The sequence below is a fragment of the Calypte anna genome, chromosome 13 (assembly GCF_003957555.1).
Source record: "Calypte anna isolate BGI_N300 chromosome 13, bCalAnn1_v1.p, whole genome shotgun sequence".
Taxonomy (NCBI): Eukaryota; Metazoa; Chordata; class Aves; order Apodiformes; family Trochilidae; genus Calypte; species Calypte anna.
Window position 1 is genome coordinate 1,841,628 of NC_044259.1, and position 11,697 is coordinate 1,853,324.

The 11,697-nt window shown below is 56.2% G+C and overlaps 2 protein-coding genes across 2 annotated transcripts in view; both read right to left on the reverse strand.

Annotated features, from left to right (window-relative positions):
• The window catches only part of LOC103527071 (protocadherin alpha-3), a 90,389-nt gene extending 79,115 nt beyond the window's left edge, over positions 1 to 11,274 (reverse strand). Inside the window, 2 exon segments of the mRNA XM_030459379.1 lie at positions 8,814 to 9,512; positions 9,514 to 11,274. Of these exon segments, the coding sequence (XP_030315239.1) occupies positions 8,814 to 9,512; positions 9,514 to 11,274 (2,460 nt within the window).
• LOC115599082 (protocadherin alpha-8-like) lies at positions 1,297 to 5,356 on the reverse strand. Its single transcript, XM_030459359.1, has 2 exons — positions 2,879 to 5,356; positions 1,297 to 1,506 (listed from the first exon to the last, which is right to left on the reverse strand). Exons 1-2 carry the CDS (start codon positions 5,354 to 5,356, stop codon positions 1,297 to 1,299), a joined length of 2,688 nt encoding a protein of 895 aa, XP_030315219.1.
• Positions 11,275 to 11,697: the final 423 nt, after the last annotated feature.

Below are 11,697 nucleotides of genomic sequence, written 5' to 3' on the forward strand. Positions count from 1 at the left end.
TCCATATCCCTCCTCCCATCAGGCAGTTCCAGTCCTGCATTTACACCACGTCAGAGCCCGGAGTGTCCCTCAAGTATTCTTTTTTTGTGCCCAGTCTTATATTTTTAGCTAATCACCCCTTTTTCCAGCAATTAGTCCAGCCGGGCACACTGGGCTCAGAACAATGGTAGCAAGAGAAAATTCTTCAAGAAGCAAAGGCAAAAAAATTAAGGTGCATAACAAAACCAGGTCACCTCGGGGATGTGAAGCACATGGCAGCATCACACGAACAGCCACTCGTGTTTGAGCTGCAGCATCTACGGCAGCAATGATCTGTTTCCGCGAGTAATTCAGAGACGCGGAGCTGTGCGGGACACGTCCCGCTCCCCTCAGGCTTGGGAAAATCCCAGAGGCACCCACCGGAAACTCAGGAGTGCCGATGGTGCTAGATTAGGACACGGCTTTTCAGCGGGAGGCAGCAGAAGGGGATGAATCCCTTGGGTGAGCAGACGGAGCGACAGCCCCGCGGTTCTCATCCAAGGGGAACCAATGAGTTGTCCGCCCCTGGACCGACACGAAACCCCAGCCTCCATCTCTGCCTGGAAGGAGCATGTGAAAAGCTCCTCTTGCACTGAAAGGAGCCCGACAGCAAGTAGGATTTCTCTATAGGCTGAGAAAGACTGGTCCCAAAACAAGGAGCTCCTCCTCGGACCGCACCCGAACAGCCAGCGAGGAGCCGGTGACGGAGCAGCAGGAATCCCATTACCACACGTGGGCTACCCCGGGCAGGGATAAGAGCAAGGACAGGGATACCCACGGTAACCCGAAACGACGAGCTCCTCCCAACGGGGAACCCAACGGGGCAGCCCCCCCATCCCACGGGCTCACTCGAGCCCCGTGTCCCCCTGAGAAAGGGGGTGGGACAGGGCAGCTCTGCTCCTGCAGTGCTACGCTGATCCGTTCCTGTTCCCGCAGACCCAGTGCCCGCCTCGGGCACTGCCTGCTGGCAGAGATCTCCAGATGCCCTTCAGCAACCCCGCAGGAACCCGCAGCTGCTACGTGGGGACAGCGGGAGGGGAGGTGACCACAAGGAGTTCGGGAGAAAAATCTCGAAGGCAGAGGATTTCGGGATTTCAGCGAACCCCACGAAAATCTCCATTACTCACATCAAGCCACAGAAATACGGACTCGCAGCGTGCAACTGACTATCCTGCCCTCAAGAACTCGTCCCTTGGGACGACGGAAATTGGTGTATTCACTCCCAGTCAGAGCCCACCGGGCTTGGCAGAAGGGGCGGAGGGGACAGTTCCGAAATGATCATCCAGTGACTCTCACAATTATCTCTGGCTGCCGTGCCCTCGTTTTCCTGCCTGTTCCGAGGCTGCGAAACAGCCTCCGACCGCCGCAGCGCTGCGGGAGCTGAAGCCGTCGCTCCCCCGCCCGCCTCCCCCCGCGGAAGCTCCCGCTTGATAGCTCCGCCTCGACTGCCACGATCGCATCATCGCTGGCTACCAGCGACGGACAGCCCTGTTCAAGACATTAATTAATAGTTCTGACTCTGATAGCGACTGCTGCCCAGATGCTACAAAGCAGAAGCATCCGTGAGCTCTGTTTCTAAAGTTGAAACTTCAGAAATACTGAAACATCCTACAACACTGAGAGTAATTTACAAAAATCTACAGTAAATCTCGTTCAGATCCGCAATTCGCAACTGGACCCAGAGAATTCAAGAGAAACCATGCTGAAACCGAAGCCCCTCCTGCACCAAATGATTGGCATTAGGATTTAATCGCCTTAATGATAACCCAAGCAAAATAATTGGTCCCCACACCTGTGGGAAACTGCTGTGCTTTCCCATCCTCTTCCACAAAATCGGTGAAACACCTTTTTGGAACTTAATAAAAATATTACCCTTTAGGAGGTGACGGTTTGCTGTCCCTGCCTTCTTGACACGTCCATGTGAATTAAGCTACAGCTCTGGGATAAACCTTGTTACTCACAGGTGAAGGCTGTTCACATATACTTAAAGAGGTGATAACCCACTCTCCCCAGGCATATCAGATAACAGGAGCACAGCAGGCTAGAAAACCAATCCCCAGTAAATACACAAATTACCCAAACATAGAGCCCTTAATAGGGATCTAAAACACTTGCAAGAAGGAGAAAGAATTTCGCTGGATGCGCTCAATTTATTTTTTTTTTTCACCAGAGAGAGACAATTGACTTCTACCATTTATCTTTAAACGGACATGAAATTTTCAGCTTTCATTACTGTTTTTCAGCCCTCCCATAAAGACTATCCTTGTAATTGTGGAACCAACGACCTGCAAGTTTTTTTTTTTATTGTTGTTGTTTTCTACATTCTTCGTTTAAAATTTCTGTTAGTAGAAAACTCAACAAAACGCACATGCTCACTGCACCTCCTACCTTTCACTTCATGAGATGGATAAAACATACCAGCCAGATGAACTAATAAAACCCAGCAAACCCTTGATAAACAGGAACCCACTATTCATTCATCAAACAGAGAATAACCACATGTGCATTCAAACACAATTAATACAGTCAGCCTGAGGGGAACCACCAAATTCCTGGCCAAGCAACGCACGCTTCTATATGGTGAAAGATGCTTTAAAATAAAGATATAAATATGATCCGCTAAGACCTACTACTGCCATGAAAAACACACCACAGGGCAGAGGAATAAACCCCCAAACAAACAAAAAACCAACGCAGATAATTACGGCTACATGCAACAATAACCTAATAATAGGAGTTAAATTGTAAAACTCAAAAAAAAAAAAATTTAATAGACCCGTAATTCATGAAATGAAAAGCGTGGAAAAAAACACGAACGGGAGGAAATAGAATGAAAATATACATCAGCGACAACGCTTACCGCGCCTGAAGAAAACGGGGACAGAGAAGGCCCATTCGCAGAACTGATTTCTGCCACGGCGCCGGGCGGCGGCGGGAAGTTGGGGCTGAAAACCATCAGATCGCTCTTGCCCGCGCCCTCCGCCACGCACAGGCTCCGGCTCTGCCGCTGCGAGTACGACCAGCTCCCCACTTCGCTGGCGCACACCAGCGTCGTCGGACCGGGCCCCGACACCACGCCCGCCCGCGCCGACCACCGCGACGCCACGTACAGCACCACCGCCAGCACCAACAGGCTCGACACCGCGCAGATGGCCACCACCAGCCACACGTTCCTCGACGACGGCGACAACAACGAAACCTCCTCCGCCACCGACGACGCCCGTGGACCCGACGACCCCGCGGCCACCGCCGCCGCCGCTACCTCCGCGCCCTCCACCAGCGACACGCTCAGCGTGGCCGTCACCGAGCGCGGCGGCTCCCCGTGGTCCCGCACCACGATCACCAGCCTCTGACGCGGGCCGTCCGCCTCCTCCAGCGCCCGCGTCGTCCTCACCTCGCCGCTGTACAGACCCACGCGGAACGGCACCTTCCCCCGCGGCTCCCACAGCTCGTACCGCAGCCACGCGTTGTACCCCGAGTCCGCGTCCACCGCACGCACCTTCGCCACCACCTGCCCCGCCGGAGACCCCCACGACGCCCACGCCCACAAAGGCGGAACCGCGCCCGACGAACCCTCCACAGACCACGCCTCCAAGGACCCACCCGCTCCCCCGCCCGCCTCCACACCCGCCCCGCCGCCCGCAGCCGGCAGCAGCGACGGCGCGTTGTCGTTCTCGTCCACCACGAACACCTGCACCGTCGCGTTGCCGCTCAGCGGCGGCTCCCCCGCGTCCACCGCCCGCACCTCGAACTCCAGCACCTGCACCTCCTCGTAGTCCAGCGCCTGCACCGCCCACACGCGACCGCTCTCCGCGTCCACCGACACGTAGCTCGACGCCGACCGCCACCCCCCGACCACCGCCTCCGACAACGAGTACCTCACGCGACCGTTCCCCGCCTCGTCCGGGTCACGCGCCCACACGCGACCCAGCTCCGCGCCCGCCGCGTTGTTCTCCCGCGTCAGCACCGTGTACACCGCCTGCGAGAAACTCGGCGCGTTGTCGTTCACGTCCGACACCGGCACACGCACCCCGCGCCTCCCCGACAGCGACGGCGACCCGCCGTCCTCCGCCAACACCTCCACCTCGTACTCCGACACCCGCTCGCGGTCCAGCGCCTCACGCACCACCAGCGAGTACGACCCCGACAACCTCGACACCAGACCGAACGGCGACGACGGACGCACCCAGCACCGCACCCGACCGTTCGCCCCCGAGTCACCGTCCCACACGCTCAGCAGGGCCACCACCGTCCCCACCGACGCATCCTCCGACACCGGCACTGACAGCGACGTCACCCGCACCTCGGGCGCGTTGTCGTTCACGTCCAACACCTCCACCACAACCTCGCAGTGTCCCGACAGCGGAGGGGTGCCACTGTCTCTCGCTTCCACTGTGATCTCATAACTGTTCATTTCTTCGTAGTCCAACTTCCCTCGGAGTCTGATTTCCCCTTTCTGTTCGTCGATAGAGAACATTTCTTTCACTTCAGCAGACACACGTCTGCCGAATAAATATGTAATATCACTGTTGCTTCCTTCGTCCAAGTCCGTGGCACTGAGCGTGATTAACAAAGTCCCGAGCTGTGAACCCTCTAAAACTTTTATTTTATACACGGACTGGTTGAACTGGGGCGCGTTGTCGTTGGCGTCCAGCACCGAGATCACCAGCTCCATCGTGCCCGTCAGAGACGGACGGCCCCCGTCACTCGCCGTCACCACCAGGTGGTGCACCGGAACCGTCTCCCGGTCCAGGGGTTTCGTTAATACAAGAGCCAGTTTCGCCCTCTGGTCATTATTGTCCTGGTAGTCAAGAGAGAAGTGCTCGGTGGGGCTGAGCGTGTAGGAGAGCTGCGCGTTAGATCCGATATCTGCATCCGACGCGCCCTCCAGCGGGAAACGGGAACCGGGCACCGTGGTTAATTCCGCGATAGTCAAGGCTTCTTCCTTCACGGGGAAGACCGGGGCGTTGTCGTTGATGTCGGTGACCTCCAGCTCCACGTGGAAGACGCGCAGCGGCCGCTCCACCAGCACCTCCAGCCGCAGGGCGCACGGCGCGCTCTTCCCGCACAGCTCCTCCCGGTCCAGCCGCGAGCTCACCACCAGCGCCCCGCTCGCCCCGCTCACCTCCACGCTCGCCCGCCGGCCCTGCGCCACCAGACGCAGCCGCCGCGCCTCCGCATCGCCCGCCTCCAGGCCCAGGTCCTGCGCCACACGCCCCACCACCGTCCCGACCTTGGCTTCCTCCGGCACCGAGTACCGCACCTGACCCACCGACACCCACCACGCCGCCTGCACCAACAACAACACCCGCAACACCGCACCGCAACACACCGACATCCCTCACACCACCCCCGCCGCTCCCCGCACGGCTCCCGCCGCCTCCCTCACGCTCGCCTTGAGGTTCCCCGTATCGCCGCTCTGTTCTTGGCGGCCCGGTTCTGCCCGGTCCGGTCCGTCCCAGCCGCCGCTCGCTGCAGTGCCCGCGGTCGGGGTGGAGCCGCCGCTTTCCCGGCGCCTTCCTGGACAACAGCGCCACCTGGCGCCCGCCCGCGGCTCTGCTGCGGCTGCGACCCCCAGGGAGGGGCCGGATGCGACTTCGCTCGCTGTGACGACACCGTCCGGAACATCCCTCCTGAGCATTCCCTTTCTATAAAAACGAAAACAAATGGTTCTCCGTTTTCTCTTTCCTCTTCCTTCGTCTCTTCCTAGTCTGTTTTTTCCTTTTTTTTTTTTCCTTCTCTCAAGTTTTTTCTCTTTTCTATGTTCTCTCTTTTCTTCTTTTATTCTTCCTGTTTCCCAGATTTTTCCGATCTTCCTCCTCTTCCTCCTTTCTTCCCTAACCGCACTTTAACTGACATATATACTTGACAAGATGTTTTCTAAACATCTACATAAACCCAGAAATCACAGCTGTGAAGGTCTTCTCTGGAAAGAACCGAGCCCACTTCCCACCTCCTGACTTCTGTCTTCTCTACACGCTTCTGAGAAGCCTTAATTCAGTTTCCTCGTTGATTTTTTTCTCTGTAGAGACAGCCCAGCTGTTTCCACTATTGGAGAAGAATCTATTCTTGGTCTTCCTTTTATGGCAAGTACTGAGGTCTCCAGAACAAACAGTTTCACATGGAAATTAGTTGTGTCCAGTGCAGCAAATTTAAAAGCAAGCAGAAACGGTGTATTTTTCCGTGGCTATTTTTCCATGGCTTTATGACAGTGACTGATGAGTTCTTTCTTACCTTTTTAGGCAGGCAGGCACTCACGGTACAGCAAACGGTGTGCCCATTACTGATGGATATGAGCTACCCCAGGCTGTAATACACCCATCCCATAGCTGAAGACAACCCAACAGGGCTGCAACCACTGCTCTGGCACGGTACAGTTTATGTTGCAACATATTCCCACGTCATCGTGGTCTCTACACTACAGACACTCTGCTACCCCACCACAGAGACCAGGCAGCAACACAAAATGGATGATTTCACATGGTACTGAGCTGCTGGTTCTACTAGAGAAGTATCAACAATGCCAGAGGAGGTCCAAACTAAATGAAGACAGCAAATGCAAAAAAAGAAAACAAACAAAAGGAAACAGTCCATGTGGGTCTATCAATGGATCATCTTTAATTACACCTGTTGCTATTCCAGTAATTGCCTTGATTTATTTCCAGGTCTCCACTGTCAGGGCTGAGTTCAAGGATTCCTGTTCATGGTTTTAGAGATTCTGGGCTGGAGAAGCAAACAGGTTTTGTCCAGCCACTCAAATCCCTGTTGTATCACTGATGTTTCTGTACCCACTTCTGTGGAGGTAGAAACAGAAATTCCACTTCATAGAAGTGGATGCAAAACTAATCCTGAAGATTCACATAATTCTCTTGAGGTAAATAGGTAGTACAGGACAATGAAGCACCGTGATAGCAAGGGGCACAAAGTGATATCAAGCAGTCAACACAATTTAACAACAGGGCTCTTGCTCACAATGACTGACACATCTCCCAAAAAGAAAAGCAAGCTAGAGCACCCTGTGTGGGGGAATCAGAACTATCAAATCTCATCCCAGTTCACATTCACACAATCATCATAATGTACACGCACAACGAGATACAAAATCACTGTTTATTTTAAAAACTATCTCAGGAAGAAAATAAAAATAAATAAAGGAAATACAAAGCCTACCACAGCAGAGTACATGGAAACATCAGAGTCAGGAACTGTAGCTGAGGGGCTTCAAAAACATATTCACCCCAACAAAACAAGTCCTCTGGCAATATATCTTGCCTAATATAGCACTACAGCTGCAGGTTTTTCACACCTACCTTGGTTTGTGCTCTTCTGCTGTTAAATACTTTGTATTGGAAAGTAGATTCGCATCATACTTAAAAATGGGCAACATTAATGCTTCTACTCTCTTTTCCACGTCCACAGTTAATTATCTAGTAGCTCACAAAGTAATACATGACATGCAAGGTGAACAGAGGAGAACCTGGAGTACCAATTCTTGACACCTTGCATCATCTCTTTTGCAGAGAAGAACCAAAAAGGAGAACAGACTTCTAATTAGGCAAAAAACTAGAGATTCACAGCAGAAAAAGCAAAAATCTCACTAAGAATACCCTGCCTGCAATACAGGAAAACACACACAAATGAAGACAGTCAATTGAAAACGAAACAAAACTGAACTGAGGCACTTGGAATTAGGATTAACTACTCAGATGGCAGGAAAACTGAACCTGGCCATTGAGCATCATCATAAGGTCAACACTGAAGTCAAGCAGAGGTCTTCACCAGGAAATGGCAAGGCATCTCAAAAGGTCAGAGAGAGTGATGTAACAAAGGTTACAGGAGATACTGCCCGACAAAAAAGAGTAAAAAGAGTAAAAATACAAATCTGCTGAGAAGTACTGCAGAAACAGCTGATGACCTTGAGTACCGAGGCAGGAAAATGGCAAAAGATTGTCCATGCAGGACACCAAAAAGCTGAACAAATTAATATGTGGCTTCAACAGAGACTGTCAGTGATTCTGAGAGAACCACTTGGAATATTTGTGAAGGTCCTTTCAATCCTAACCCGGAATGAAGAGAGGAGGCAAAGAGGAGTTTCAAAGGATGGCAGCAGGATGACCAAATACATAGAGCAGCTTCGGTCTGAGGAACGTTTCCACGTGTTAAAAAACTAGAAGACTATCCTGAACATGTCAGAGGTCTTTAAAGCAAAACTACCATGAAGAATGATAAGAAGCAAAGGCATGAATAACTGGCTTAGATGACACCACGAGAAAAACTCATCCCCCTTCAACATTTCAGGGAATTCCATCCAACTTCATCCTTTCAGAACGGGTTATGAGAGCACATTCCCAGGAAAACCTTAAATCCTATCTTACACCCTCAAACTCCGAATCTACTTATAAAAAAAAAGCTAACAAGTGCAACAGAGCTCAGTAGCACACCCTACACCACACAAACATGAAACAGAGTAAAAGTTTACATGAAGATATAAGCATCGAGGTCATACTTATACGGAAACTACCAGAAGAATGGCGCCGAGCAATTCCATATTCGAGGAAAATAAGTGTGTGGCAAAAAAAAATAAATTTAAAAATCCAAACCTTCAGCGCTGCAACAATTTGCAGACGAAGGACATAATGAAACCTACAGTGACCATTCAGAGAGCAAGCAACCACCAATATTCACTGCAATCAATATATATGGGACGATCGCGCCTCCCAAAAGCCCGTGATCATAGAAAGGGTGAAGACAGCAAAAGAAAGAGCACGGGGAAGGACACGGGGAGGGCCACTGACCGTGTCCAGCAGAGCGGGCGGCTCCGGCTGCGTCTCCTTCGCCGCGGCGCCGGGCGGCGGCGGGAAGTTGGGGCTGAAAACCATCAGATCGCTCTTGCCCGCGCCCTCCGCCACGCACAGGCTCCGGCTCTGCCGCTGCGAGTACGACCAGCTCCCCACTTCGCTGGCGCACACCAGCGTCGTCGGACCGGGCCCCGACACCACGCCCGCCCGCGCCGACCACCGCGACGCCACGTACAGCACCACCGCCAGCACCAACAGGCTCGACACCGCGCAGATGGCCACCACCAGCCACACGTTCCTCGACGACGGCGACAACAACGAAACCTCCTCTGCCACTGACGGCGTCCGCGGACCCGACGACCCCGCGGCCACCGCCGCCGCCTCCGCGCCCTCCACCAGCGACACGCTCAGCGTGGCCGTCACCGAGCGCGGCGGCTCCCCGTGGTCCCGCACCACGATCACCAGCCTCTGACGCGGGCCGTCCGCCTCCTCCAGCGCCCGCGTCGTCCTCACCTCGCCGCTGTACAGACCCACGCGGAACGGCACCTTCCCCCGCGGCTCCCACAGCTCGTACCGCAGCCACGCGTTGTACCCCGAGTCCGCGTCCACCGCACGCACCTTCGCCACCACCTGCCCCGCCGGAGAACCCCACGACGCCCACGCCCACAAAGGCGGAACCGCGCCCGACGAACCCTCCACAGACCACGCCTCCCAAGGACCCACCCGCTCCCCCGCCCGCCTCCACACCCGCCCCGCCGCCCGCAGCCGGCAGCAGCGACGGCGCGTTGTCGTTCTCGTCCACCACGAACACCTGCACCGTCGCGTTGCCGCTCAGCGGCGGCTCCCCCGCGTCCACCGCCCGCACCTCGAACTCCAGCACCTGCACCTCCTCGTAGTCCAGCGCCTGCACCGCCCACACGCGACCGCTCTCCGCGTCCACCGACACGTAGCTCGACGCCGACCGCCACCCCCCGACCACCGCCTCCGACAACGAGTACCTCACGCGACCGTTCCCCGCCTCGTCCGGGTCACGCGCCCACACGCGACCCAGCTCCGCGCCCGCCGCGTTGTTCTCCCGCGTCAGCACCGTGTACACCGCCTGCGAGAAACTCGGCGCGTTGTCGTTCACGTCCGACACCGGCACACGCACCCCGCGCCTCCCCGACAGCGACGGCGACCCGCCGTCCTCCGCCAACACCTCCACCTCGTACTCCGACACCCGCTCGCGGTCCAGCGCCTCACGCACCACCAGCGAGTACGACCCCGACAACCTCGACACCAGACCGAACGGCGACGACGGACGCACCCAGCACCGCACCCGACCGTTCGCCCCCGAGTCACCGTCCCACACGCTCAGCAGGGCCACCACCGTCCCCACCGACGCATCCTCCGACACCGGCACCGACAGCGACGTCACCCGCACCTCGGGCGCGTTGTCGTTCACGTCCAGCACCTCCACCACCACTTTGCAGTGACCCGACAGCGGAGGGGTCCCCTTATCCGTGGCCTCGACTTGTATCTCGTATGAACGGACGTCTTCAAAGTCCAGGCCGCCCGTCAGACGGATCTCACCCGTTTTCGGATTTAAACTGAACAGGTTTAATCCTTTTGCGGGATATGAGTTACTCGCACTGAACGTCATGTCGGCATTGCTTCCAACGTCCGGATCCGTGGCGTTCACCCGTGTCACCAGTGTCCCCTCTGCAGCGTTCTCGGGCAGCTGCACTTTATACACGGACTGGTTGAACTGGGGCGCGTTGTCGTTGGCGTCCAGCACCGAGATCACCAGCTCCATCGTGCCCGTCAGAGACGGACGGCCCCCGTCACTCGCCGTCACAACCAGGCGGTGCACCGGAACCGTCTCTCGGTCCAAGGGTTTTGTAAGCACAAGAAAAAGGGATTCTCGGTATTCCTCACTCCGCTGTACATCCAAGGCGAAGTGCTCGGTGGGGCTGAGCGTGTAGGAGAGCTGCGCGTTAGATCCGATATCTGCATCCGACGCGCCCTCCAGCGGGAAACGGGAACCGGGCACCGTGGTTAATTCCGCGATGCTGAGGTTTTTTCTGGCGACGGGGAAGACCGGGGCGTTGTCGTTGATGTCGGTGACCTCCAGCTCCACGTGGAAGACGCGCAGCGGCCGCTCCACCAGCACCTCCAGCCGCAGGGCGCACGGCGCGCTCTTCCCGCACAGCTCCTCCCGGTCCAGCCGCGAGCTCACCACCAGCGCCCCGCTCGCCCCGCTCACCTCCACGCTCGCCCGCCGGCCCTGCGCCACCAGACGCAGCCGCCGCGCCTCCGCATCGCCCGCCTCCAGGCCCAGGTCCTGCGCCACACGCCCCACCACCGTCCCGACCTTGGCTTCCTCCGACACCGAGTACCGCACCTGACCCACCGACACCCGCCACGCCGCCTGCACCAACAATAACACCCGCAGCACCCCACCGCAACACACCCACATCCCTCACACCACCACCGCCGCCGGCGTCCCCCGTTCTCCGGTCCCCGCACGGCTCCTACCGCCGCCCGCCCGCACGCACCGGCTCTGCTGCCCGGGGCCCCGCGCCGCCCCCCCGCACTCACAGCCGGGCTCTCCGCCGCACCGGGGCGGAGCCGCCTCGCCGCTCGCCGCCGTTTCTGAGCCTGCAGCGACACCGTGTGCTGCTCCCACCACCCAACACGCTCCGCGGCACCGACCGAGCAAATGGCTCTAAACGCTCATCTCCTCTCCGGTCTTTTTTTTTTTTTTTTCCGGTCGCCTTTCTTCTTTCTTCTCTTTTCCTCACCCCTCCTTATTTTTTATTTCCATTGCTTGTACAGATTACTTTTTTTTTTCCTTCCAAGTTCTGTCTTCCTTTCTCATCTCTACTTTACCTTTTCTATT

Bases quoted from the DNA above. Each gene is read 5' to 3' on its own strand.
- LOC115599082 (XM_030459359.1), bottom strand. From the start codon at position 5,356: ATGTCGGTGTGTTGCGGTGCGGTGTTGCGGGTGTTGTTGTTGGTGCAG. The intron at 1,507-2,878 runs GTAAGCGTTGTC...TGTCTTGAACAG, and splicing joins CCCCGTTTTCTTCAGGCGCG to GGCTGTCCGTCGCTGGTAGC.